This window comes from Ipomoea nil, unplaced genomic scaffold, assembly GCF_001879475.1.
Source record: "Ipomoea nil cultivar Tokyo-kokei standard unplaced genomic scaffold, Asagao_1.1 scaffold0418, whole genome shotgun sequence".
NCBI lineage: Eukaryota > Viridiplantae > Streptophyta > Magnoliopsida > Solanales > Convolvulaceae > Ipomoea > Ipomoea nil.
Window position 1 is genome coordinate 1,375,699 of NW_017616846.1, and position 23,351 is coordinate 1,399,049.

Here is a 23,351-nt window from a genome sequence, read left to right on the forward strand (position 1 = left end):
GACTTTGTTTTCATTGAGAAAGCTGGATAAGAAATAAGAAAAAGAAAAGCCAAAGGGAAGAAAATTAAAGAGTGTACTCCAGGGAATAAGTTAAAGAATTATTACGGAATTTGGTGTACGTACGTAAAAATATCCAACTACTTTTTGAATTAAATCAATATTTTTTTACAAATGGTAAAATTTATAGTACAAAATTATTATGAACATGTAATAAATTTCTTGCTACAGATTTATCACCATTGTATATGCGGAACATATAATATTGTTTAATGTGAGTGGTGGTTGAAGTCCCCATCAGTCCTAGCTGCCAAAATGGTACGATGTTGCTGATTTAGGTTGTTGTATGCAACATCATGCCCGGTGGTATAATTGTTACATATTACATAGAAACCTTAAACTGGTCAGGACCTTCGAACCTTATATAGTCATATAAGAGACCTCTCCAACGAGTGAAAGCTCCTCCATTAGTCATAAATATTGTGTTGTTTCCTGGGACAAGCCATGATCCCCTTACCCTGAAACTGAAGAGCCAATACAGCCCATGAATCCCATGTCTTGCTACGGCGTTGTCTGTGCCTATAATCCCCGTCGAGAAATGGGGAAGTTCTGCATCTTTGTCGTTGAAACGTAACTTGAAAACCAAGAAAAATATGTATAACTTTAGTGTCGGTTTATTTGGTGTCGATATAATATAATGTCAGAAATGTAGATGGAGACTGTAATTAAGTACTTGTATGTCTGCTTGATGGGCTGCTGCCAGTGCCAATTGGAGTGTGTAATATGAGGTTTTATTTACACTTTGAAGCTCAAATACAATTTGCCTTGTGGTGTCCCCAAACGTTCCATTTTCAAGTTCTCTGCATCAAGTTTAAAGCCAACCAATTTGAGCCCATTTCTAATATGATGCGAATTAGGTCTACCGGTCTACTGAACTAGTGATTTAAGTCTGGCACGTGCCTTTTTAATTTGTTAGTTGTCAATTAATATATATATATATACCTGGTGACATGAGCAAAAAACCAATCTTTAGAGTAGTCACTTTTTCCAACAATGAAGACAAGATCTCGATCAGGATACAAATCTGCGTAGCGCTTCCAAAGGCCATATTCTCTGAACCTTCAAGCAATTGGATCAATAATGGTAAGACAGATATTGAATCCCATAAAAAAATGTTTAGCTTGAAATAAGTTATAAGCTCTTACTTATTTTTCGGTTGATCTTTGAATTTGTGGACTTTGTACTTGGGATCGGGGTTTGGGATGTAAAATTCAGCAGCTGTACGCTCTGCAACACCTATATCCCAAAGTGTGGCTCCATTTCTTGGAGGTTTATACACTAAATCTCCCAGTTCAATATCAGAACCTGAAAAATTTATTATTAATGTTAATTAACAAATTAAATTGTTTAATTTCTGGGAAATTTGAAAACCTTTACGTTGGTGGCGGGGTGAAGAACATATATATATAGGCCAGGACCTGGTTTAATGTTGACATCAAAGCTATCATATTTGTAGTTCCCAATCCTCCCTGGAACTGTTGCATGTAGAGCATAAGTCCCCACTATTACACCTTTGATGATGAAGTTCCCATCTTTATCTGCTTCTGTCCAGAATTGATATCCCTATAATTAAAATGAAAGAAATCTTCAAAACATGTTACTTATACTTTTACTAGATACTTATAGTAACATTGAATTGTTTGATCTGTAAATTCAACACCTGAGACTATTGACTTGATGACCATAAGGTTACAAGTTTGACTCCCAACAAGACTGGTCTATTGGTCTTCTTAATTGGTTTTGATCGAGCCAATCAGCTATGGGTAACCTATTATGATTTATGATTTACCTAATTGTGGTCCTTTGTTGCCCACTAGGATCAAAAGACAGGATTTTACTCAGCACAAAAACACCCTCAAATAGTGATTGTGTGTTTCTCTTGTCACTCAAAAAGAAGAAAAATAAAATAAAATAAAAATTAAACACCTTGTTTTCTTTTTGCCACGATCCAGGTTCACCCGGCAGCGCCAATCCCACATAGGCATTTGATGCTGGAACTGGTTGTTCATCGGAAAACCTGAAGAGACACTAGACAGCTTCAACTAACACTTTAAGATCGAGACAGAACACGTCTTTCAATTTAGTTTAAGAGGTTTAGTGAAGAATATGTAAGCAATTAAGGTATAGTAGTTAGAGAAATTAAAGTTACCAATCATGAACAAGTAATCGACCTCTGACGGTTCCTCTTTGCTGAGATTTCATGTAGTCCTTGGAAAGTGGAAAATCATATGGCCAGTTTTCAACTTCTTGATTCATCTGTATGGTTAGATAGATCAATACTTATAATTAATTTCTTTAAGAAACACAGATCGAAAGATGAGAGTAGTGAAATCTAACAAGTACCCTTTTCCATGCATCATTCCAGAGTAGAGAAGGATCATTCTCAGCAGAAGAATCTGAGTTGAGATACACAAATTCAGGACCAAAAACCTTTTTCCATGGCTCTCCATTTTGAAACGTAATATCTAAGCCCCTCCCAGCATAATGCCTACCGCTAAACTTCTGCAATTTCGTCAAGAAATGGCATTCATACAATTCATGAATTCAAGCTAATTAAGGAAATATATATATATATATATATATATATATATATATATATATATATATATATATATATATATATATAGCTTCAATATAATTCTTCTTTTTCTCTACGTACTCACAGAGAGTAAAGTGGGGCCGACATGAGACGTTAAATCTTGCTTGAAAGGACCACCAATACGAAACTCCATGCTTGGACAGATCATCCAAAATCCCAGTGGGGGATCATTTTTAGTAGAAACCCACCCATGAACCTTAATGTCTTTACTATCTTTTGAATAGAAGTACTTGTCATCAACCTGCATATATGCATGCATACAATATTCAACAACATATATATATACATTCTCATACGTAAAAAAAAAAAAAAAAAAAAAAAAATCTGGACAGCACTTCGCCCCTTAATTGGGCCGACTCAGTGTAAATGAAAATTAGCCTGAGTACGATACGTGCTTAAAGGTGTCTGGTACAGTTATGGCCTACGCCGTCCGGGACACCTCGTGGTCTGTCTTATAATAATCACAATGATATATTATCCAGAAACAATCAAGAAAACATGCAGCTTCTGATCTGGGTAATCAACCTCTCCTTTGATAGATGGATCAATTGGATTTGTCAAGAGAACAGCTTCTGGGTACTCAAGTTGCTGCCCAGTTTTACGATCCTCTTCTGTTGGCATCATCCTCTGTCTCCCATTTGAGATAGCCATGTAATCAAACCTAATATATATATGTCAATTTTTTTAAGATTAGACCGAGGTCAACTCATAATAAACTTCATAAAAAAAAAAAAAAAAAAATTAACTGTACTAGTCAAGATATTTGTCAAAGTCTTACATATCTTGTCGAAGTTTGAACGCAAGCCTGTTCTCTCCTACATGCATGCCAGGCCATCCTTCTAATCGCTCATATATAGAGTACGTATAGAAACCCGACAACCCCCGCAACATTATAAGTCTGTTACATCATAAATTATTAAATTTTAACAATATTTAACATGTTACAAATCGAATATAAAATGGAAAACAACGTAATCAAATATTAACCGACTTATGCTGATTTACTTTCGTTCTTTTTCAGAGTCACAAAATATGATTTATCATGTGTACACTTTTTTCTTTCGTCACTTTAAAAAAAAAAAAAAAAAAAAAAAAAAAAAACACTGTTAGGTCATACCTGCGATCAACATGTAACGGCGGATGAGTTGCAGAACCATTCCACGTTCTCGTAAACGAAACCTCTACTTGATCTTCACTTTGTGCTATGACTTTGAAGCTTGTACCCTCTAACCTGGAAAGAATAAATTAACATTTTCTTTTCTGTCCTAGTAAACAAAGGTCAAAAGTAATATAATTGATCGAATGTTTTAATTTACTTGTCCATTATCTGTGTTTTATTCGTTAGATGGTTCCACGTAACACTCCAATATCCTCTATTGTTATGTGGGTTGTCTGTGCTGAGTAAATTATGAAGCGCTTGGTACGATATCCCTATGACAAAACCTCCTGGGACTGTCATATTGACTTTAAGGATGCCATTACTCATCACTGCCTGTAAAGGGGGTAGGAAAGCAAACATCATAAAATTCAACATAGTTAGTAGTATTAGGTTTGGTTTGGGATCACATGATGATACACCTCTCCAAATTTTAATAATGCACTAATAATAATATCCTTCAGCTACAAATTAAAGTCCATTTGGATAACGTGGTTTGGTGGATGGCCAAATTTTACTCTGAACCATACATCAAAATTCATCAAATAAATAGTGAACTTTATGCATACATGCATACAAATAGTGAATCTTATGCATACAAAAAGTGAAATACGACATTCAACAAATAATGAACACAGCAAAAATGACCCTAGTGAACATTACGCATATAAATAATGAACCCCCAAACTGTTTTCATACTATTTTATGAAATACTGTATCATAAAAATAATGTATCATGATCATTGGGAATGGTGGGGTTGGTAAAAAGTTAAATCGGGAATTATATTAACAACATAAAAGTAGAATTCAATAAATAAATAGATTAAAAAAAAAAAAGATTAGATTTACATAGCCTTGCTGTATATCCAATAGGACTGGAGAGGCTTCCCTTGACATCCCAAAACGGGCTGCCGGCAACAGGAAAAACTGAGCAAAAAAAATTATTAACATTCGCAAATACCATCCGACAAGCGTGTTCCATTGCCATCTACAACTTGTACGGTCTGCAGCAAGATAAGGGCAAATGGTAATAATAATGAAGGGAAATCAAAAAAAAAAAAAAAAAAAAAAACTATGATATTGAAAGTATATGATGCATACCTGCCATGGATGGCTTGTTCCTTCAATTCGATAGATAGATGTGTGTTTGCCGGAGAAAATCAGATGAAAAAAATATATATCCTGGGAATTATGTTGATGTTTATGTTTATCCTGGGAATTATGTTTATGTTTATGTTTGCGAGTTTTATGGTATTTGCAGATTTGATTCGTCAAATGTGGTCGTGAACAGATGGAAATTAAGTATACGGTAAGTAGAGAAGAAGGAAAGCTTGTAGGTTTGTGATCAATGACTAATTCTTACTAAACATTCCCTACTTCCCATTTTATATGGTATTAATACTAAATATTCTCTCCGCCCATTTTGTATGGTATTAATTAGGTTTCACTAAAATTGTTTATAATTTCATTTTTCATAATATTAAGTTTATTATTTTTCATAATATTATATTAAGCACGTTGCGATTTGCTTAGTTCTTTTATTTCTTGCTCTGTTATTTACATTCCTCGTACGTCTAACGTTTTAGCATATTCGTTAGCTTTAGCAGCCTACTCACTGGCAGACTCTATGGCATGGGAGAATGAGCCTCCTATGTTTGTTTCAGCTTTGATTGATTAATATATGCAGCAGTTTACTTTTAAAAAAAAGTTTATTATTAATATATAAAATCATATATTTACAAAATATTTTAAAAGTACTTTTAGATCTAAAAAAAATTAAAATTAAAATTATTTTAAAAACACTAATAAAATAAAAAAAGAATAATAAAAGATTTGTTACGTTTGTCAATAAATACTAAACATGACTGTAAAATGTGGTAGAAGAAATAGGATAAAAAATTTCATAAAAGTATCTAGTTTGTTTATTTTTTGAGTACAACTTACGACTCTACATTATTATAATATAGTATCTATCCATATATACTTTCTTAACCTACCAAAGCACAAAAAGTCAATACTATCATTGGAGTTCAAACTTGAAACTTTCCATTTAAGAGAGTCATAGATATGCCGCTTGACCACCTCGTTATAAAAAAAAATAAAAAAAAATGGTGAAATACGGATCAATGGTACGTATGAGTTCATAGTAACTAATAAGTCGAAATTTTTTATATAATTTTAAGGGTGAAAGAGAAATAAGATGATGAAAAATTTTCATTATCAGCTTTGGTTAACTATAAATTTTAAAGAGTAAACGTTAAGTTTAACATATGCGTTAATGAAATTAAAAGACCAAAAGCCCTGCTTTGTTACTTTCTTTATTTTGTTTTCTCTCATTTTCAGTTACCTTTTGAAAAAAGATAATTATTCAAACACCAAAACACGTCCTATAATTAATATCATTTCCATATATGGGCGGGGACGCACCTCATGCACGTTAAAAACTATTACCAAAAAAATTATTCTATTACCAAACACGTCCTTTAATTAATACATTTTCCATATATGCTGATAGATATATATAACTACTATTATTATTATTTTTAAATTTGTTTTTATTATATAACAAATAATATGTTCATTTTCAAAAAAAAATGGACCAAAAGAAAAAATGCAATTTATTAACTTTCAATAAAAAAATGATACTTTCTTACCTTTAACCAAACACTATACAATTAATGATCTCGAAGTTTCAAAACAACATTTAATACAATATTAAAGTATCGACTAATAGTTTCTCCTGACTTTTGAAAATTATTTTGAATGATCCTATTTTTTTACATGATGAGCAATAATATGTAAAAAGATTAAGGCCTTGTTTGGTAAAATGGCTATTAGCTAATAGCTGTTAGCTGTTAGATGATTGTGTTAATAAGAGATATAAATAGTTGATAATATTAGCTGATTGTATAAAAGTGTTTGGTAAATTAGCTATTAGCTTATACCTGTTTGGTATAATTTCTTTTCTCAAAAAGTTAATTGAAAAAGTTGTTTGAAGTAGCTTTTTGAATTTTAGCCTTTTGGATTTACAAAAAGCTAATTAACCAAACATTTATATTGATATTTTAACTAAATCAAACAATTAATAGTGGTCAAATAAGTCAAAATTGACCTATAGGCCAATTTTTTTTACCAAAATTGAGATATGCATTTTTCATCACTAGAATACACCGTCCGTAACATATATTCTTGAGACCATAAAATATTAATAATATAAGATTTCACTTGTTCTTTCTTAGAATACAAATTTTCAAAATAGACATTATCATTGTCAATAATAAACTCACAGAAGCGCACATATCCAACTACAGTACCACATACTCAAATTTAAAAATTACAATACTCAAGACAACAAGAATAAATCATATGATATATGAAAAACACAGATATATTCAAATACAAATTACAACAGAATATATATTACAACAATACATACAATAGCGCCACCAATTTTACATATAAATAAAATCATATACATATAAATAATTTCTAAAAAAAAATAGAAAAACACCTGAAGTTTGAACAAGAATTTCAATCTGAATCAAATGCAAATGGCGGAGGAATAGCGTGCAAAAATTTTAGGTTAAAGGAGGTAAAATAGAAAATAAAATACATGAATTATTTATGAGAACTTAAAATATCTTAATACGGAAAAAAGAAACAGTAATAAAAGTTCTTACCAAACAAATAAATATGTCTATTATTAGAAATGTTATGCTTATTTCATTCTAGGCCTATTTTGCAAATCAAACTTACTGTTATGGAATTTCAAATTCTTACTCTTACGATAAATTTGGTGGATTGTCTCTTGACTCTTCCCAATTTCTAAGCAAATTGCTTTCAAATGCTCTCTCTTCTTATTTTTGGCCAGATCCCCTTTAATGCACCATTAATTATCGTTAATAGTGTCTTGTTCTTTTGTTCATTGGAGTCATATCTTCTTCCTGACCAAAATTTTCACCACATGCTTCTTCAACTAAATGACCAACAATCACATACCAAAATTAATCATGTTTATATCGAATAAAAATCTTAAAAAATACAAAATAGTCTTTTATAAATTTTAAAGTAATTATATTTTTAAAGTTCAAATTCGAGACCTTTGAATGTTTGATTAAGTCAGACAATTTGACCTTCTGATGGGCCTCTTGGCCAAATTTTTGCCTTAAAGTCAGACAAACAATTCCTTCTGATGGGCCTGTTGGCCCAATGTTCATTACTATCATTTTAGCGCCCCAACAATATTATGTTAATTTTATTTAACAAATTATAGAATTAAAGCAAAAACTAGTGTGAGACTATTTCATGGGTCTCAATTCGTAATGTGAGTCAGATATTTGATTATTGAGGTTAAAGATGTGACCCATTAATCTAAGATCTAACCCTCTCTCACGAATTGAGACCTTGAGACGGTCTCACACAAGTGTTATCCTTGAATTAACACTTCATAAGCCAATTACCATGTAATATGATGCCGTCTCGATTACCATTTCAAATCAATAGTCATATGTTTGAATCCTGTTTGTGGAGGTTTAGATTTTTGAGCTGAAAATATTTGATAAAGTATAGAACAAATACTACTTTATAAAATTCATGAATATTATTTTTTAAAAAATACTTCATTTAATATTGTATTCATATTATATTAACTTCTTATATATATTTAGCACGTATGAGTAACTCAATTGGTCATATAGATAAAGTTTATGAAGACTTATTAAAGATCGAGTCTCACAAAAATTAGTGTCTTAAGTAACTTCTCAAAGTAAAAAAAAGCTCTTTGTGCACAATTAACACTGCGTTACCATGAGCCAACTTTTTTTGGGAAGAATTCTTATATATATTTAACGTGAGACGGTTATAAAAATATTATGAAAAAATGCTGTCGGTTGGGCATTAAATAAATTGGATAAAAGTTAAAGTGATCGCCGTGGGCCGTGGGCCATGTTCACGTGCTCTCCTTTGGGAAAAGTTTTTTTTTCTTTTTTTTAAACAATTATTAGAAAAAGAAAAAAAAAAACATTTCTTACTATTCAATGTTCACAAGCTAGTAGTTTTAGTATATAACACCAGTGACAAGTTTGAAAATTTTGGTTCTTTTTATATGTTAACGAAAATATTAATGATTTTAAATTACAGATTATAATTGTGTCATTATATTGATCAACAAGTTCCACACGTACAATGTGAAAGTGACGAATTTTAACAATTTATATTGGTGAGGAACCAAAATATTGTTTTACGAAAGAATGAATAATTAATAATGTTTAAATTACCAATTAAATACTAAAATCATTATTTCGTATAATAAATAGTTGAATAACACTATCCCTGTAAAGTTATTAAACAACTCAACTTTATAGCCTTAAAGAAAAGTGAACGGTCACAAGTTTTTGTTTTTATTTTTTTAATTCTTGTTTGAAATCAATATTTTGTCATTACTCTTGTCTTTCTTATTTCGCATCATCAAAAACTCATAAAAAAATCTCAAACAACAATATTAAGAGTGACTTCCTGTGAGACCATCTTATATGTAAGATGGATTAGGTTAATATGAAAATGTACTCCGTATTATTTATACGGAAAATGTAATACTAATCTCAATAAAGTATTTGTTAGGAATAATATAATACTTTTAAAAAATGTAATACTTTTAAATCAAAATGTAAAAGTATTACACTTTCACTTATAAGTAATAAATACTTTATTCATAATTAATATTACAATTTTCAATTTTCAGGTATAAGTATTTTCATTTTCATATTAACACGATTTATCACTTAAACAAATATATATGAGAAGGATTTACACATAAGTGTTGTTGCTCTTATACAGCTATACTCTGTAATAATACTTTAAGTCAATAAATTTAAAAGGAAAAAATTAAACCCAAAAAAAAAATAAAAAAGTAAAAATCTAGTTGGTGGTGCGTCGGAGCCGCGAGTTGAAACTTTAATGGACGTTAACTCGTAGTCATTTAAGAGTCTGCCCCTAATCATTGGATGTGTACTGTGAGATTTTTTATTTTTTTTTTTTTATTTTAGAAAAGAAAATCATATTTGAATTATTATTATTTTATATAAATTAGAAAATATATAAAAGTTAAGTAAATGTAAAGCACCCTTACTATGGGATGTAGGGGTGTAAACGAGCCGAGCTCGAGCCTGGGTAGTCATCCAGTCATGTCGAAACTATAGTGACCTATTATTATAAGTCATTAACCGGTTTTAGAACTTCAATACATAAAAATAGCATGTTCATGAATTTAATTACAACTTTTAAAAGTTCAAGGGGCTAATTGACTTCGTGTAAAATTTAGGAACTTGTTTGTGCAAAATTTAGGAACTTCTTTGACCCTTTTTCCTATAATTGATGTCATTTTATATTTGATCGTGAGCTTCTTCTTCTTCTTCTTTTTTTTTTTTTTAAATGTATTTTGCGCAATTGAATTATATATCATTCAATATATTCTCATAAGCTTCATAATTCATATATATAAGATATAACCAACCAGATCCAACCAACACGCCCTCCTCCCACCATTAATAGCTAACCATAATTGATGTGTTCAAGTGTTACGTTCAACATCAGATCACATGGAATACCAAGCAAGCATACCGAATCATGCATTAAAACTAAAGAAATATAGATTGTTCAGATCAGATCCAATAACATAAATACCCAAAACGTACAAGCCATTAAAATTGTTAGGACTCTATTATTGTATTGTATTAGAACTCTATTTCTATACTTGTATTTATGTACAACTCTGTGTTAATATTATTCTAGATTTTCAGGTTCTCCTATGACAATTGGGTCTGGCATTACAAGACAACTTTGTTGGAGTCTTCTCCGAACAAACTGTTTCAGAAACTGTTGATCAGGCTTTGTTACACTTAGATTTAAATTAAAATAAAATCAATGTAGTGTTTGGTGTGCCCTTTGGATTCTTTCCTTTGGCGTACCAAAAAAATAAATAAATAAATAAAAAAAGAGTAAGATGAAAATGTGTAAGTAATATTACAGAAATGGGTATACTTTTTTTAAGAAAAGCGAAAAAAATGAAGAAGTAACATGCATGGGGTGGGGCAACAAATTAAATTAGCACCACAACAGACACGCCGCTTTTAACGCATCCATCTATCGTGATGGCAATTAAGGACTTTTCCCGCCGTTCCCTCCCGTTTTCACGCCCCGAAATCCGCACTTTTTTCCTCTTTTGCTCCCCCTTTCATATCCCCGGCAACAAACTCTTATATATACCCCGGCCCCTTTCTCACTCTGCTCTTAGTATACTTAATTAAAGCTTCAATTCACAGTCAAATATATCCATATCCAGCTTCTAGAGAACGGAAATGGCGGCAGCACGAGTCCACTCAACCACTTCCTTTCTTCTCCTCTCACTCTTCTTAGTCTTGATTACTTTCTCCAGTTTCGCTCAAGTAATTATCAGATCAGATCAGATCACCTTTTATTATTTTATTTATTGGTTTGACATTAATTAACTGAGTTGAGTATTGATATTAACGTAAATTACGTACATTGATTTTCTGAACAGGGTTACAACAGGCTTCGGCCAAAAGGTACAAATTCGATCTGTCTTTAATTTCTACAGATAATTACAGTGTGTAGATTCATTATTATTGTATCTGATCGATGATCGAAAGCGTCTGAATATAATGATTTGAGTTTTTGTGGTGATGGATGAACAGATTGTAAGCCGAGATGCACTTACCGTTGCTCGGCGACGTCGCATAAGAAGCCGTGCATGTTCTTCTGCCAGAAATGCTGCGCCACCTGCCTCTGCGTTCCTCCGGGGACTTACGGCAACAAGCAGACCTGTCCTTGCTACAACAACTGGAAGACTCAGGAAGGCCGTCCAAAATGCCCTTAATTCAATCATCATCTATAATCTATTCAACCCTATCCTAGCTAATATACCCAGCCGCTGCTTATACTACTATACCTATTACTATATGTCTAGGCTTCCTCTGGATCGGATCGGATCGTTTGTTTCACTGTATCCGATCCATGTATGCTTGATTTAGTAGTTTTGTTCTATTGTGTCATGTTTTGTATGCTTGGGAGGAGTTCGTTGTTGCCACATTGCACTCGACTTTCCATGATTTCGAATTTGCTTTTCCATGAAGTTAAGGGAGAAAGGCAAAAGTTATATGCATAAATAGTTTTATTTGTTTGTTTTTCTAATAAAAACAAAAATATGAAGTTGCTTCATAATCTTAATTGGATTGTCGTAATTGCTAACGGTACGGTGTATAGTACATGAAGTGATATATTTATTGCTATAATCCACATGACGAAAAGTTAAGAATTGTGCAATCAATGGCATAATTTTGAAGACAAAATCTAACATTAGATTGTTTCAATGTATTCTTCTTGACCATTTGGTCTGTCATCTTGCCACTGCTGCAACAGTCGAAGTGTCAGGGACTTTTCTAATAGCAGTTTGTTATAAATTAAATTCTTCAAGAAGCTGTTATTCATTAGATGTCTTTTCTTATTTCAAGATTTCAAAGAATTTTAGAAATCAAATTCTTCAAGGTGTTATTTATTTAATGTCTTTCCGGAATCATTAACTCTACACGCCATTATATTCTTCCTACAATTTCTAATCTAATTAAGGCTCTGTTTGACAAACCTAGCTGAAAATATAAGCTAAGAGCTGAAAGTTGAAAAGCTGAGCTGTTGATAAAATTAGCTTTTTGATAAGCTGATAAATGTAAAAAAAAAACTAAAAAGGACATCTTCATAAAATTTAAATTAGTTTGTTTAATGTTAAATAACATTTTATCTTTAAAAAAATTAACATTTTGAAATAAAACTATTAGCATAATCCTGATCTAGCATCTTATAATGAAGTAGCAATATTGTTGCAAATAATAATAATAATAATAATAATAATAATAATAATTGCAGTGAAAGTTGCGAAGATAAAGAAAAAAAGGGTTTTAATTGAGAAGGGTAAATTAGGGTTTTAATTGAGAAGGGTAAATTATGTTACATAATGTAGCGTTTCAAAATAAGCTCTTATTTTAAGCTAGGAGCAAAGCTTATTTCGAGAACATTACCAAACAAGCGTTTCAAAATAAGCTCTTATTTTAAGCTAGGAGCAAAGCTTATTTCGAGAACATTACCAAACAAGCGTTTCAAAATAAGCGACATTACCAAAATAAGCGACATTACCAAACAAGCGTTTCAAAATAAACTCTAAGTTTATAGCTTATTAGTAGTTTAAAATAAACTATAAGCTCCTAAATAAGCTCGACATTATCAAACAAAGCTTATAGCTTAAATAAGCTCGGCCAAACAGAGCACTTGTAATAAAGTCAATAGTACTAAAAAAAAAAAAAAAAAAAGCCTAAACCCAATTGACCCCATTTCCAAAATGATATATTTGGTAGAAAACACAGTTCACAGATAGAGTTGAAGATGGTCTTACAATTATGATTGTTGCTGCTATTTTTCTTCAGTAATGAAGCCTAGAGATGGCAGGTCCAGATGAGGGAGATCGGGGATCTTAATGGCATCCACACCCTGCTCCTGTTTTCCGGTGGCCGGATTTTCGTCTTCCGTAACATTATTGATGAGAATGGGTTTATCCGGGCGTTTGAACATCCCGGCGATAAAACCGCCCAACGATCTGAATGGATTGTTCAATCCATCTTTTAGTTTGAGGATGAGGGACACCTCTGATAGCTGCCATGTTAGAGTGAGCACTATCATAGCTGATACCAGGCAGTGGGTCACAAAGTTTTGTCTCTGTATTTTCTTCAGCTCTTTAATCACCCTATCATCATCTTCTTCTTTTCCAGCTTCAGAACCACTGCTACCCTTGCCGGCCGTCTGCCCTTGATCAGATTCTAGTTCATCAGCAGCCGTGACATTGACGCCGCCGTCGGTGTTTCGATGGGGAGATTTTCCGGTCATTAATTCACAGTCCTCCATCATAATAATCTTGTTCATTCGTTTCAATTCCTGTAAGAATTCCAGTTTCGATCTCCAACTTAATTTGATTCCATACCCTTTTTGTGTTGTAATTTTCGATGCCGCTAGCGTCGAGTTTGAATCGACCACGCAAAAGAGCGGTTTGTGATAAGGAATGGGTCAATGGGCGATGTAAATATATCAGAATCAAAACAAAATGGGCAAATAGTGATGTGTCCATTTCGCATCAGACTGTAGGCTCACCCAACCAATCAAAGTGAGGCATGTAATATTCATTTTTTGTTTTATAACTAGATTAATTATATCCTGAATCTCATAAACCAGTTCTAAACTTATGAAGCGGTAAATCTAGGCATTTTTTGTTACTAAGCTATGCATTCTTCATCATTGTTTGATCTTCAACGTTAAGAGTTGTCCAAGCCACCAATTTGCCTTGAGAGAAGATCTCCAACCTTAAAATAGAAGGATTGGTGATTGTCTTTGGAAGACTATGATTCTTGAAGATTTGGAGAACATTTAATTAATGACTTTTGCTCATGAGTATAACTCAATAATTTTAGGTTAATCAACTTATTCCATCGCAATTTGCCTGTTGTCGATCACTGAGATGGTAGGTGTTCAAAAGTTGCTATTTTTGCTTTTAATTTTTATGCTACAGGTAATTGACTTTTGGACTTTTTAAAATGTCTTTTAGGTGAAAGGAATAATTATATATGTTCCAAAAATAGGTATGTGTTTTATATGAACATATTTGGGTGTTAGAGTCCCTTAGACCATCATTATCAGTTGGGAAGAATGTGGAGAGAATGTAAGAGTGATTGGGAAAGAGAAGGTGGGAGGTAGGAGAAAAAAAAAAATCAAAACTGAATTTTTTAAATTAAAAAAAGGTGTATGTCAGGCGCGCCGAACAGTGCGCCTGACGCACAACCGGGCCCGTGTTGTGCGCTAAACGCGCACAACGTTTCCTTTTTCCCTTTTTTTTTTTTTTTTTATAACTTTTATGACATTATTTTGTATGTTGCAGACCAATTCTTTTCCAAATCTTTCACTCCTACATCAACTTTGCTCTTCAACATGAGAGAATTCAATCTGAAATATCTTGACATTCTTCATTGGTGTGGATGCTCTTAAGAGATGTGTTCAATAGCCATTTTTCATAAAGGACAGACATATATTCCTTGTACTAACATATGTCAATGGTACTACTATTGAAAGCTCTTGAATCTATTGTCCTCTTCAGAAGATCTATTGTACTATGAATAAGCTAGTTCATGTATGTTCTAAGCTAAGTGTTATCAGATAATAGAATAATGTTTATTAGACGACCTTAATTCATGAATGATAGTGGTCTGCTATTGATAGCTTATAGCAAAGCTTGGATTTGTCGGACTAACAATCAAAATCTACTAAAATCCTTCTAAGTGATTTGCAAAATAACATCTTTCGATAATAGATTCTACCATACACTTTGATGTGTTGAACCATAATCTTCCGGGCAAAATTTGCATTAAAATAATGATTAATAAAAGAGTTAAGTCCTATTTTGGACTTCACAAGAAGTCTAATTAACAATGATAGATTATATACAATTAGAGAAGTTAAATTTCTTAACTTACGCGAGTACAGTTAACATAATCAAAATATAATAAAGAATAATTCCTAACAAAATGAGTTTTAATAAATAAAAAGAATACAAAATTTTTACATAAAATTGAACTAAGGAGTTCTAGTATATTGGTTGTGCTGCCACATATACATATACACGCTCTCTTAGAAGCCCATAATAGAAACTTATTTTGATAAAGAAGATGAAATAAAAAAAAAAATGGGAGAAAGGGTAGCTTTGGATGGTATGTAGTAGCTCTAGAAGAGAGAATCTGACTCTTAAATATTTGATAATTGTAATAGGTTTTGGTGAAAGTATTTTGCATGTTTGGTCATGTATGACCCTATAATGAGAATAAAAATTTTAAAAATAAAAAAATAAAAAATTAAAGGCAATTGATCCTAATATAATAAAATTCAAAGCACCAATATGAACAAAAATAAATTAAAATAAAAATCTAAAAACACTAATCCAAACTTAAAACTCATATTACCAATGAGGTGGAATGATAGCCTTTTTAAGTAAGGGATAAGATTTTTAATTGAAGGGATAATTAAATTATATAGTTGTGCTTTAAAAAGTTGTCAACCAAACACTAATTATGATTTTGATTATATTATCAATTCCTGGTGTGTAAACCCATGAACCAACACGCCATTATAATCTTTGAAACTTTTAATTTATAGTGTGCTAATTAAGTTGACTTAGCTTGGCATAATGTGCTTTCTTTTCCACTTGTTTGTACAAATTATTGGAAAACAATATGTAATCTTGTTTAGGATGTTTAATCTAATAATCTAATATAATTGCCATATCCCACATATTCATAGGTTAATAAGTCATCAAATATTCCTTTTATATTCACATTACAAAACATCGTTCTCTCTTTGTTTGTAGTACTACGTAGTCAGTGAAACATAGTACGTACTATGAATTAAAGCTTGGAGTAATTAAGAGAGTTACTGATGAAGGGAAGTTGGCCAACTGAAAGAAAGACCCATTGAAAGTCACAACTGCCAGAAAACATTACATTCATTGCATGCCCTGATACCTCACAAAATCTCAACAATTCTTCAAATCCTCACTCACCTACTATGTTAAAACTTGGAGAAAAGGGCATGACTATGAAACGGATGCAAGAAGATCACCATTACAAGCTAGCTCTGCTAGCTTCTGTTGATAGATTTATCTATAAAATCTGCACCTTTAAGGCTTTAACATAACAATCCAGAAAACAAAAAAAATGGCACTTTTAAGACCAGTAGTTGTAGCAGTTTTAAGTGTTGTTTCAGTACTGCTAATATTGCCGTCTTCTGCTGCTGCAGCATCATCAGCTGTGACGTATGTGTTCGGGGACTCGCTCACAGAAGTGGGAAACAACAACTTTCTGCAATCTCTCGCCAAATCGAACTTCCCTTTCTATGGAATTGACTATAAGGGAGGAGTTGCTACTGGGAGATTCACCAATGGAAGGACTATTGGTGATATAATATGTAATGAAAGTTAAATTATATTCTAATTTCTTTCTTTCTTTCTTTCTTTCTTCCCCATCTGATCTGCAGTACTAATTAATGTGCTTTTCTTTTTAATAGCTGAAAAGCTTGGGATTCCATCGCCCCCGCCATACTTGTCATTGGGGCCGAACGACGAGGCACACTTGAAGGGAGTGAACTATGCATCTGGTGGAGCTGGAATACTCAATGATACTGGACTTTATTTTGTAATTAATCTATCTGTCTCTGTTTTGCTTTATTTACTTCAACTTTTTTGTAGATTATGCTTCTTATGCTATATATATATATATAACAGATTCAGAGACTGACATTCGACGATCAGATAAAGTACTTCGAGAAAACTAAGGAAGTGATCAAGGCCAGACTGGGAAATGAGTCTGCAGAAAAGCATTGCAATGAAGCACTTTACTTCATCGGACTTGGCAGCAATGACTACGTTAACAACTTCTTGCAGCCGTTTCTAGCAGACGGCCAGCAATACACTCACGACGAATTCGTGGAGCTTTTGATGACAACCTTAGGCCAACAGCTCACTGTATATATGTTCATCATGAGACATTATATTATATATATTTCTTCATATATAGTGCAGTCCAACCAAATTAAAGTTTGTTGATTTTGTTGTAACAGAGGCTTCATGAACTGGGAGCGAGAAAAGTAATATTCCATGGTCTGGGGCCGCTGGGATGCATTCCATCCCAAAGGGTGAAATCAAGGAACAGAGAGTGTTTGAAGCAAGTAAATCTATGGGTTCAGAACTTTAACTCCAGAGTCCAACATCTTTTGGGCGATCTAAATAAGCGTCTCCCACATGCACAAATGACGTTTGCAGACACTTATAAAGACGTCTTGGATCTAATCGAGAACCCCTCCACCTATGGTAAACCATATATATATATATCGTTAGGATTATGCAACACAAATTTTGATTTTTTTTAGTCACAATGGAAATACACTTGTTGTCTATAGCTGACCAGCTCAGATTAAGAAGGCTGGTTGTCCATAACTGACAAAGCTTATATAAGAAGGCCAATTGGCCACTTCCATTGTAGTTTGGACTTGTAACTTTGTGATTACCAAGTCAATAGTCCGACCAACTTGGCTGGATGTTTGGTCCCATCTTTGAATTTATTATTATTGTTGTTGTTGTTTGAAGGTTTTAAGATATCGAATACGTCGTGCTGCAATGTGGACACGAGCGTGGGAGGGCTATGTCTGCCCAACTCAAGGCTGTGCAAGAATCGAACAGAATATGTGTTCTGGGATGCGTTTCATCCTTCAGATGCTGCAAACGCCGTGCTGGCGGCCAAGATATTTGCCTCCCTTCACACTAGTGACGCCAATGCTCCTTCCCCTGCCGCAGCTCCGGCGCCGGCGCCTTCTGCTGGCCGCCGTCGACTGCTTAAGGTTACATGACCGGTGGTGGAAAGTGTTCAAGAATATAATGTAAACTGAAGGTGTGATGAGTATAACTCAAAGAAACAAGGGGGGTGTGATTTTTGCATTTGTTAAAGGAAAGAAACTTAGATGGATTTACCTGTTTTTCTTTTCGATACATACGATGATCGGATGATGTGGGAACTGAGAATTTGAATGAAACATCATATAATTGTGCTGATTAAAATCATTTTCAGGACCAAATGTAATACAAATTAAATAGTCATGCATTTAATTTGAAAATGTTAATAATCAAGAATTAAATGTGATACAAATTGAATAGTGATGCATCTAATTTGAAAATTTTAATAGTCAATGACTAAAATTGATACATGTATTATAGTCTGAGAGACTAAAAATGACATTTTCTCTTAACTAAACAAAATTATTTGAATTACTAGGCGTATGAATATATATATATATATATATATATATATATATATATATAAAATGAATAAATTATAAAATAATATATATTGGTACAATAGCTCTCCTTTCGATTTTCCGCTAGCTTTTCAAATCAAGCCTGATGTGGAACTTGTTTCTTCTTGCTCTTCACCAACCAATTCAATCAAATTAAATTTCCATATCACAAAGAGAGATCAGGTAGTACTTTTCCATCTTGAAGGTAGGCCTTGTTGTGGATCAATCTACATTATATTTAGTTTTGTCAAAATAATTATTTTTTTATATTTATAAAAATGAAAGGAGAAGTAAGAATAAGATCGGAGAAAACATTTGACGTGTGTACATATAACTACCACATTTAATATCAACCAAACCCTTTATAAATATTCACCCAACATGTCATGTCTCATGCTAAGATAGTGCGCCATGTCATGAATAATATATAGATTACAAATTTACAATTATAATTATTCAGAGATGTACTACTCATGTACATTTAGATTATAATTTATAATAATTATAAAATACCATAATGATACTAATATAAACATTACTATAGCAAAATATATGGATATTTATTGTATTATATTTTAGAGAGGATGAGATGATGAACTAATAGTAATAGTAATAGTAATAATAATAATATACCTATGCTTGCGCTTCTCCAGAAATCTTGCCAAAGTTGCTTTGCGAGCCATAGCTATTGCTGCATATATATTATATATATATATTGATGTCTTTGTTAAAATTTCATAATTTTTAAATATTATTTTTGGAATGAAAAAAAAAAAAAACAATAAAATTAGAAGTAATATATGTATAGTTATGTATGTACCTCCTGGAGCAAAGTTTTGATAAAAACTCCCTGAAGACGAGGATGGCGCTGTGGTGGTTTCATCTGTGGCATAAACAAAACTTGGATTTTCATTCCATCTCTTTTCTTCAATTTCTTCACTTCCAGCCATGCCCAGAACTAGCTCTACCTATATATTTTTCAACATTATTTATATCATAGTTTCAGACCCAACAAAAAAATTTGTAAAATTTTTATTGTTGTAATCAAATTTTGTTACGTGGTTTAAAAAAATAAAATTGTTACGTATGTATGTCAAAGTTTAAGGTGGGTTTACTTTCTGAAAAATAGAAAACGGATCCAAATTAAATATGAAATACTCCTAACTATAACTTGGTTTAGTCATGGAATGACATCATCCCATGCCATAGTCATAATTGATTACTCATAATATCATCATAAACAATAAATAAAGGATAAATTTGTGACAATAATTATGCTCATACTTCATTAATTTAACAACTAATTGGTGAATCTAAGAGGTGAGAGAAAGGATTTTGGACCTTTTCTGGCGATATGTCGTGAAAAGCAGAAACACTACCGGAATAAAAAATGGTCATTGTTGAAGGGGCAAGCTGATGACTTGGGATCTCACACCTCTTCCTATATGTACATATATATATGAATTAATAAATAGATAAATAAATATATTTTAATCAAATTATATTACATATATCCTCAGATTCTTCAATTCCATTGGGATAGCATGCATTCTATGGGGTATTTCAATATCTAATTAATTATATCTAGGAAAATACCAATATTATATTGGTTGTGTTTCACAATTACATATATTCATTCATCACATGCAAATAAATTGATTTAACATGCATTATCATTTTATTTTTAATACTATATTTATCATTAGTAAAACATGAATGCTTAAACTTAGTTGACCACCACACACTTCACGTTTATGGGTCGATTACTTTTTGATGGGCTCCGAACAACACGTGAACCATAATAAACATGTGTTTTATTTCAACTACAAGGCTAAAGATGACAATTGGAGTGCACATTTATGTTTATATATTATATATTGTCAACAAAAACAATGTAAGAGAGTTAATTAAAGTTTTTAGATTAAAAATAATAATGTGCACAACTTCCTCTTTTTTATTTTATATGTTATATTTACTACTCAAATTGACTTCTCTTTTTTCTTTTCGAATATTTTCTTTAATACTAAATGTATTTAAAACAAATTTAAAGAATTAAATAAAACTTTTAAGCTAAGAAATGTCTACAATTATGTTTTTTTTTTTCCTGTAGGGTAACTATCAGTCTATCAGCATGTGATACAATACTTAGTACACCATACATTATTCTATCTAATATTTAAAAAAAAAAATTAATGAAACTTTTTCATATATAAATTTTTTATTAATATAAAATTAAATATTATAAAAATGTGAATAATAAATTATGAAACCAGACTTTTTTTTTTTTTTGAACATGAAACCAGACATATAAAGTACAGAAGAAGTCAGATTATTATTAATAATTAATACGTACCATGAAGAAGTTGGAAGAAGGGGAAGTGTTTCCAGGGCAGAATCGTCTCCATAATTTAGTGGAATCGCCGCACCAAAGCCACGCGGGAAGCAATTAACGTCATTGGTCGCCGGAGTTCCGTCTGAAGCGGTGGTCGGAGACGCTCCTCTGAACGGCTGTAAGTCCCCAAACACGAGATTCTTCGCCGGAACTGAGTATGTCGACGGTGGTGATAAAGGAGGAGGAAGCACACATGGAAATGGTCCAAATGGCTGCCATTTCTGCTTAGCGGAAACTGTGCAAAGAAACAGTCAAAATTTATTCAGAAATCTTTTCACAAAGAAGAAGAAGAAGAAGAAGAAGGTATGATATATATATATATATATATATATATATATATATATATATATATATATATACCTGCAGGAATAGGAATTTTGGGGTGAAATTCCTTGTTGAGGTCAATCTGCAATTTCTTGCACTTTTTAGAACGCTGTTTCTTCTCCATCTGGATCGATGGATGGACGTATATTTAATTTGTTTCAGAAGATTAGAGGTATTGAAGGAAGATGAGAAAGAAGAGTGAGCGAACTGAAGATCAGAGCTCATCCATCAACGCAGAATTATTGAATATCCACATTTCTGAAAACACCAGTAGACAAGATAATGCGCCGACAATTATTATTAGAAAGAGAAAATTTAAAATTAAAATAACCCTCGTGCAAAGACACGTTTCGTTACACGTGATTCAATTTCAAAAAAAAAATATAGTTTGTAGAACATTAATAACATCAGTTATAATATTGTGTATTCTGTAAAATTATAATGTACAAATTATATTATTCTCTCTTATGTGCATCTGCCAAAGTATAGTATGTAACTTTATAAAATATACAACATTTTAAGAATATTCAAAATTAATAGTGCATACCTTCTCAAGCTTGTCCCAAATATATTAACCATTTGACTTAATAAACAAATTTATGAAAGTCAAGCATCTTGTGCTCAGATGGCATGTAGTGACTTCTTTCATGTGGAAGGTCATGAGATTGAGCTTCTATGGAGGCCCTGGAAAATAAGGTTTAATATCATCCAGATCAGATTAAGGGTTCAGAATGAAGACAATTCTCTCATTAGTATTTTTATATCCATAGCAACTATGCATTATATGTGATTCTAATGCAATTAAAATAAAATATATGATTTTATCTAATACAAAATATGATGATACTGTTTAACACGGTAAAATTTTGCATGTAAGTACGTAAATGTTTTATGAAAAATATATGATAGACGTTGTATAAAGTATGGTTGGTTGGCAGATTGACAGGTATACAGAGCTTAGAGATGAGGAGAGATGGGGACCAAACGTTTAGGATAATCCAAAAGCCAACTGCAGAAAACTGTAAAATTGTAAGGTCTACAACTAACCCCACCATTGTGAAATGGTACAAAAGGATTTGAGCCCCATACTTCAATTCAATTTATAAACTATAAAATGGAAGATATGATCGATGATGCTTTATTTGGCAATGGGACCACCAATCCAACTCACATCTATCATTGCCACTTGCCACCCAACCAAATTCTTTTTAAATTAAATAAATATATTTTAGAATATGCAATCATGTTCAATGTGTTCAAATTAAATGGTACGGTAATTGATTAAATATGACATTATTATGATAATTGAATGATTAAAAGTTAAATTAAGATACCTAATACGATGGGGTCGGACTTGAAGAAACAGACAATTGTTGCAATTCCAGATCACATTCTGCCTACAAGCAATCCTCTACGCAATATTGTTCCCAACAGGTTGAATCTCTAACTTTAATTGACTAAAGTTAATGTTAAATTTCATATTATATTTTTTTAATACATTCTAGCTAACATATTCATAGTATATGGAATGAAATTCGAACTTAAGACTTTCCTTATGAAAATAAATAAGTTAAGAATAATAAATAGTTAACGAGATATTCTGTTTCTAAAGTTTACACTAACAGAATGCATGGATATTTAGGAAAAGTAAATGTTATAATAGAGGGTAAAATAGGAAAAAAAAACTAAAATCAAAATAATATAAAACATTCATTTCAACAAACAATTGAACCAATATTTTTTAATTTTTGTTATAGGCTTAATTTTATTGATTCTTATTAGAGTAGATAGATGTTACTTAAAAAGATTATGCATGTACCATGTTGGACACAAAACATTATTTTTACGTATTATGGTGATTGCGATCATTATAAAAT

At 31.9% G+C, this 23,351-nt stretch overlaps 5 protein-coding genes across 8 annotated transcripts; 2 read left to right on the top strand and 3 right to left on the bottom strand.

Annotated features, from left to right (window-relative positions):
• Positions 1–185: 185 nt before the first annotated feature.
• On the bottom strand, positions 186–4,770 carry LOC109172510 (rhamnogalacturonate lyase B-like). Of its 2 annotated transcripts, none has more exons than XM_019321665.1 (14): positions 4,662–4,770; positions 3,973–4,148; positions 3,774–3,887; positions 3,435–3,554; positions 3,182–3,317; positions 2,721–2,897; positions 2,401–2,559; positions 2,207–2,313; positions 1,984–2,074; positions 1,476–1,620; positions 1,203–1,362; positions 1,000–1,110; positions 731–857; positions 186–631 (listed from the first exon to the last, which is right to left on the bottom strand). In XM_019321665.1, the coding sequence occupies exons 1-14, from the start codon at positions 4,761–4,763 to the stop codon at positions 380–382; spliced, it is 1,977 nt and encodes a 658-aa protein (XP_019177210.1). In that variant the 5' UTR covers positions 4,764–4,770; the 3' UTR covers positions 186–379. The 2 variants fall into 2 exon arrangements, with proteins under 2 accessions (XP_019177210.1, XP_019177208.1); XM_019321663.1 differs by having other exon boundaries at positions 1,000–1,116.
• A 4,678-nt stretch (positions 4,771–9,448) lies between these two features.
• On the bottom strand, positions 9,449–13,929 carry LOC109172444. The gene is made up of 2 exons (XM_019321597.1): positions 13,268–13,929; positions 9,449–9,477 (listed from the first exon to the last, which is right to left on the bottom strand). The coding sequence occupies exon 1, from the start codon at positions 13,794–13,796 to the stop codon at positions 13,290–13,292; it is 507 nt and encodes a 168-aa protein (XP_019177142.1). The 5' UTR covers positions 13,797–13,929; the 3' UTR covers positions 9,449–9,477; positions 13,268–13,289.
• Positions 10,942–12,006, top strand: LOC109172445 (protein RSI-1-like). Its single transcript, XM_019321598.1, has 3 exons — positions 10,942–11,254; positions 11,371–11,395; positions 11,525–12,006. Exons 1-3 carry the CDS (start codon positions 11,168–11,170, stop codon positions 11,704–11,706), a joined length of 294 nt encoding a protein of 97 aa, XP_019177143.1. The 5' UTR covers positions 10,942–11,167; the 3' UTR covers positions 11,707–12,006.
• Positions 13,930–16,621: 2,692 nt separating the features above from the next.
• LOC109172460 (GDSL esterase/lipase At5g37690-like) lies at positions 16,622–18,531 on the top strand. 2 transcript variants are annotated; one of them, XM_019321619.1, is made up of 6 exons: positions 16,622–16,877; positions 16,977–17,104; positions 17,194–17,433; positions 17,529–17,778; positions 18,055–18,320; positions 18,353–18,531. In XM_019321619.1, exons 1-5 carry the CDS (start codon positions 16,628–16,630, stop codon positions 18,312–18,314), a joined length of 1,128 nt encoding a protein of 375 aa, XP_019177164.1. In that variant the 5' UTR covers positions 16,622–16,627; the 3' UTR covers positions 18,315–18,320; positions 18,353–18,531. The 2 variants fall into 2 exon arrangements, with proteins under 2 accessions (XP_019177164.1, XP_019177163.1); XM_019321618.1 differs by having other exon boundaries at positions 18,055–18,531.
• Positions 18,532–18,760: 229 nt separating this feature from the next.
• Positions 18,761–21,820, bottom strand: LOC109172461 (protein TIFY 7-like). 2 transcript variants are annotated; one of them, XM_019321621.1, is made up of 7 exons: positions 21,511–21,820; positions 21,211–21,385; positions 21,112–21,147; positions 20,100–20,199; positions 19,579–19,726; positions 19,392–19,449; positions 18,761–18,985 (listed from the first exon to the last, which is right to left on the bottom strand). In XM_019321621.1, exons 1-7 carry the CDS (start codon positions 21,596–21,598, stop codon positions 18,925–18,927), a joined length of 666 nt encoding a protein of 221 aa, XP_019177166.1. In that variant the 5' UTR covers positions 21,599–21,820; the 3' UTR covers positions 18,761–18,924. The 2 variants fall into 2 exon arrangements, with proteins under 2 accessions (XP_019177166.1, XP_019177165.1); XM_019321620.1 differs by having other exon boundaries at positions 21,112–21,385; positions 21,511–21,818.
• Between the last annotated feature and the right edge of the window lie 1,531 nt (positions 21,821–23,351).

Bases quoted from the DNA above. Each gene is read 5' to 3' on its own strand.
- LOC109172444 (XM_019321597.1), bottom strand. From the start codon at position 13,796: ATGAACAAGATTATTATGATGGAGGACTGTGAATTAATGACCGGAAAA.
- LOC109172510 (XM_019321663.1), bottom strand. From the start codon at position 4,763: ATGTTAATAATTTTTTTTGCTCAGTTTTTCCTGTTGCCGGCAGCCCGT. The intron at 2,560-2,720 runs GTGAGTACGTAG...ACGAAATTGCAG, and splicing joins TCGGCCCCACTTTACTCTCT to AAGTTTAGCGGTAGGCATTA. The intron at 1,363-1,475 runs GTCCTGGCCTAT...TAAATTTTTCAG, and splicing joins TGATGTCAACATTAAACCAG to GTTCTGATATTGAACTGGGA.
- LOC109172445 (XM_019321598.1), top strand. From the start codon at position 11,168: ATGGCGGCAGCACGAGTCCACTCAACCACTTCCTTTCTTCTCCTCTCA. The intron at 11,255-11,370 runs GTAATTATCAGA...TTTTCTGAACAG, and splicing joins CTTTCTCCAGTTTCGCTCAA to GGTTACAACAGGCTTCGGCC. The intron at 11,396-11,524 runs GTACAAATTCGA...ATGGATGAACAG, and splicing joins CAACAGGCTTCGGCCAAAAG to ATTGTAAGCCGAGATGCACT.
- LOC109172460 (XM_019321618.1), top strand. From the start codon at position 16,628: ATGGCACTTTTAAGACCAGTAGTTGTAGCAGTTTTAAGTGTTGTTTCA. The intron at 17,105-17,193 runs GTAATTAATCTA...TATATATAACAG, and splicing joins ATGATACTGGACTTTATTTT to ATTCAGAGACTGACATTCGA. The intron at 17,434-17,528 runs GTATATATGTTC...TTGTTGTAACAG, and splicing joins CCTTAGGCCAACAGCTCACT to AGGCTTCATGAACTGGGAGC.
- LOC109172461 (XM_019321620.1), bottom strand. From the start codon at position 21,598: ATGGAGAAGAAACAGCGTTCTAAAAAGTGCAAGAAATTGCAGATTGAC. The intron at 21,386-21,510 runs GTATATATATAT...TTCTTTGCACAG, and splicing joins CAAAATTCCTATTCCTGCAG to TTTCCGCTAAGCAGAAATGG. The intron at 20,200-21,111 runs GTACGTATTAAT...ATGTACATATAG, and splicing joins CTTCTTCCAACTTCTTCATG to GAAGAGGTGTGAGATCCCAA.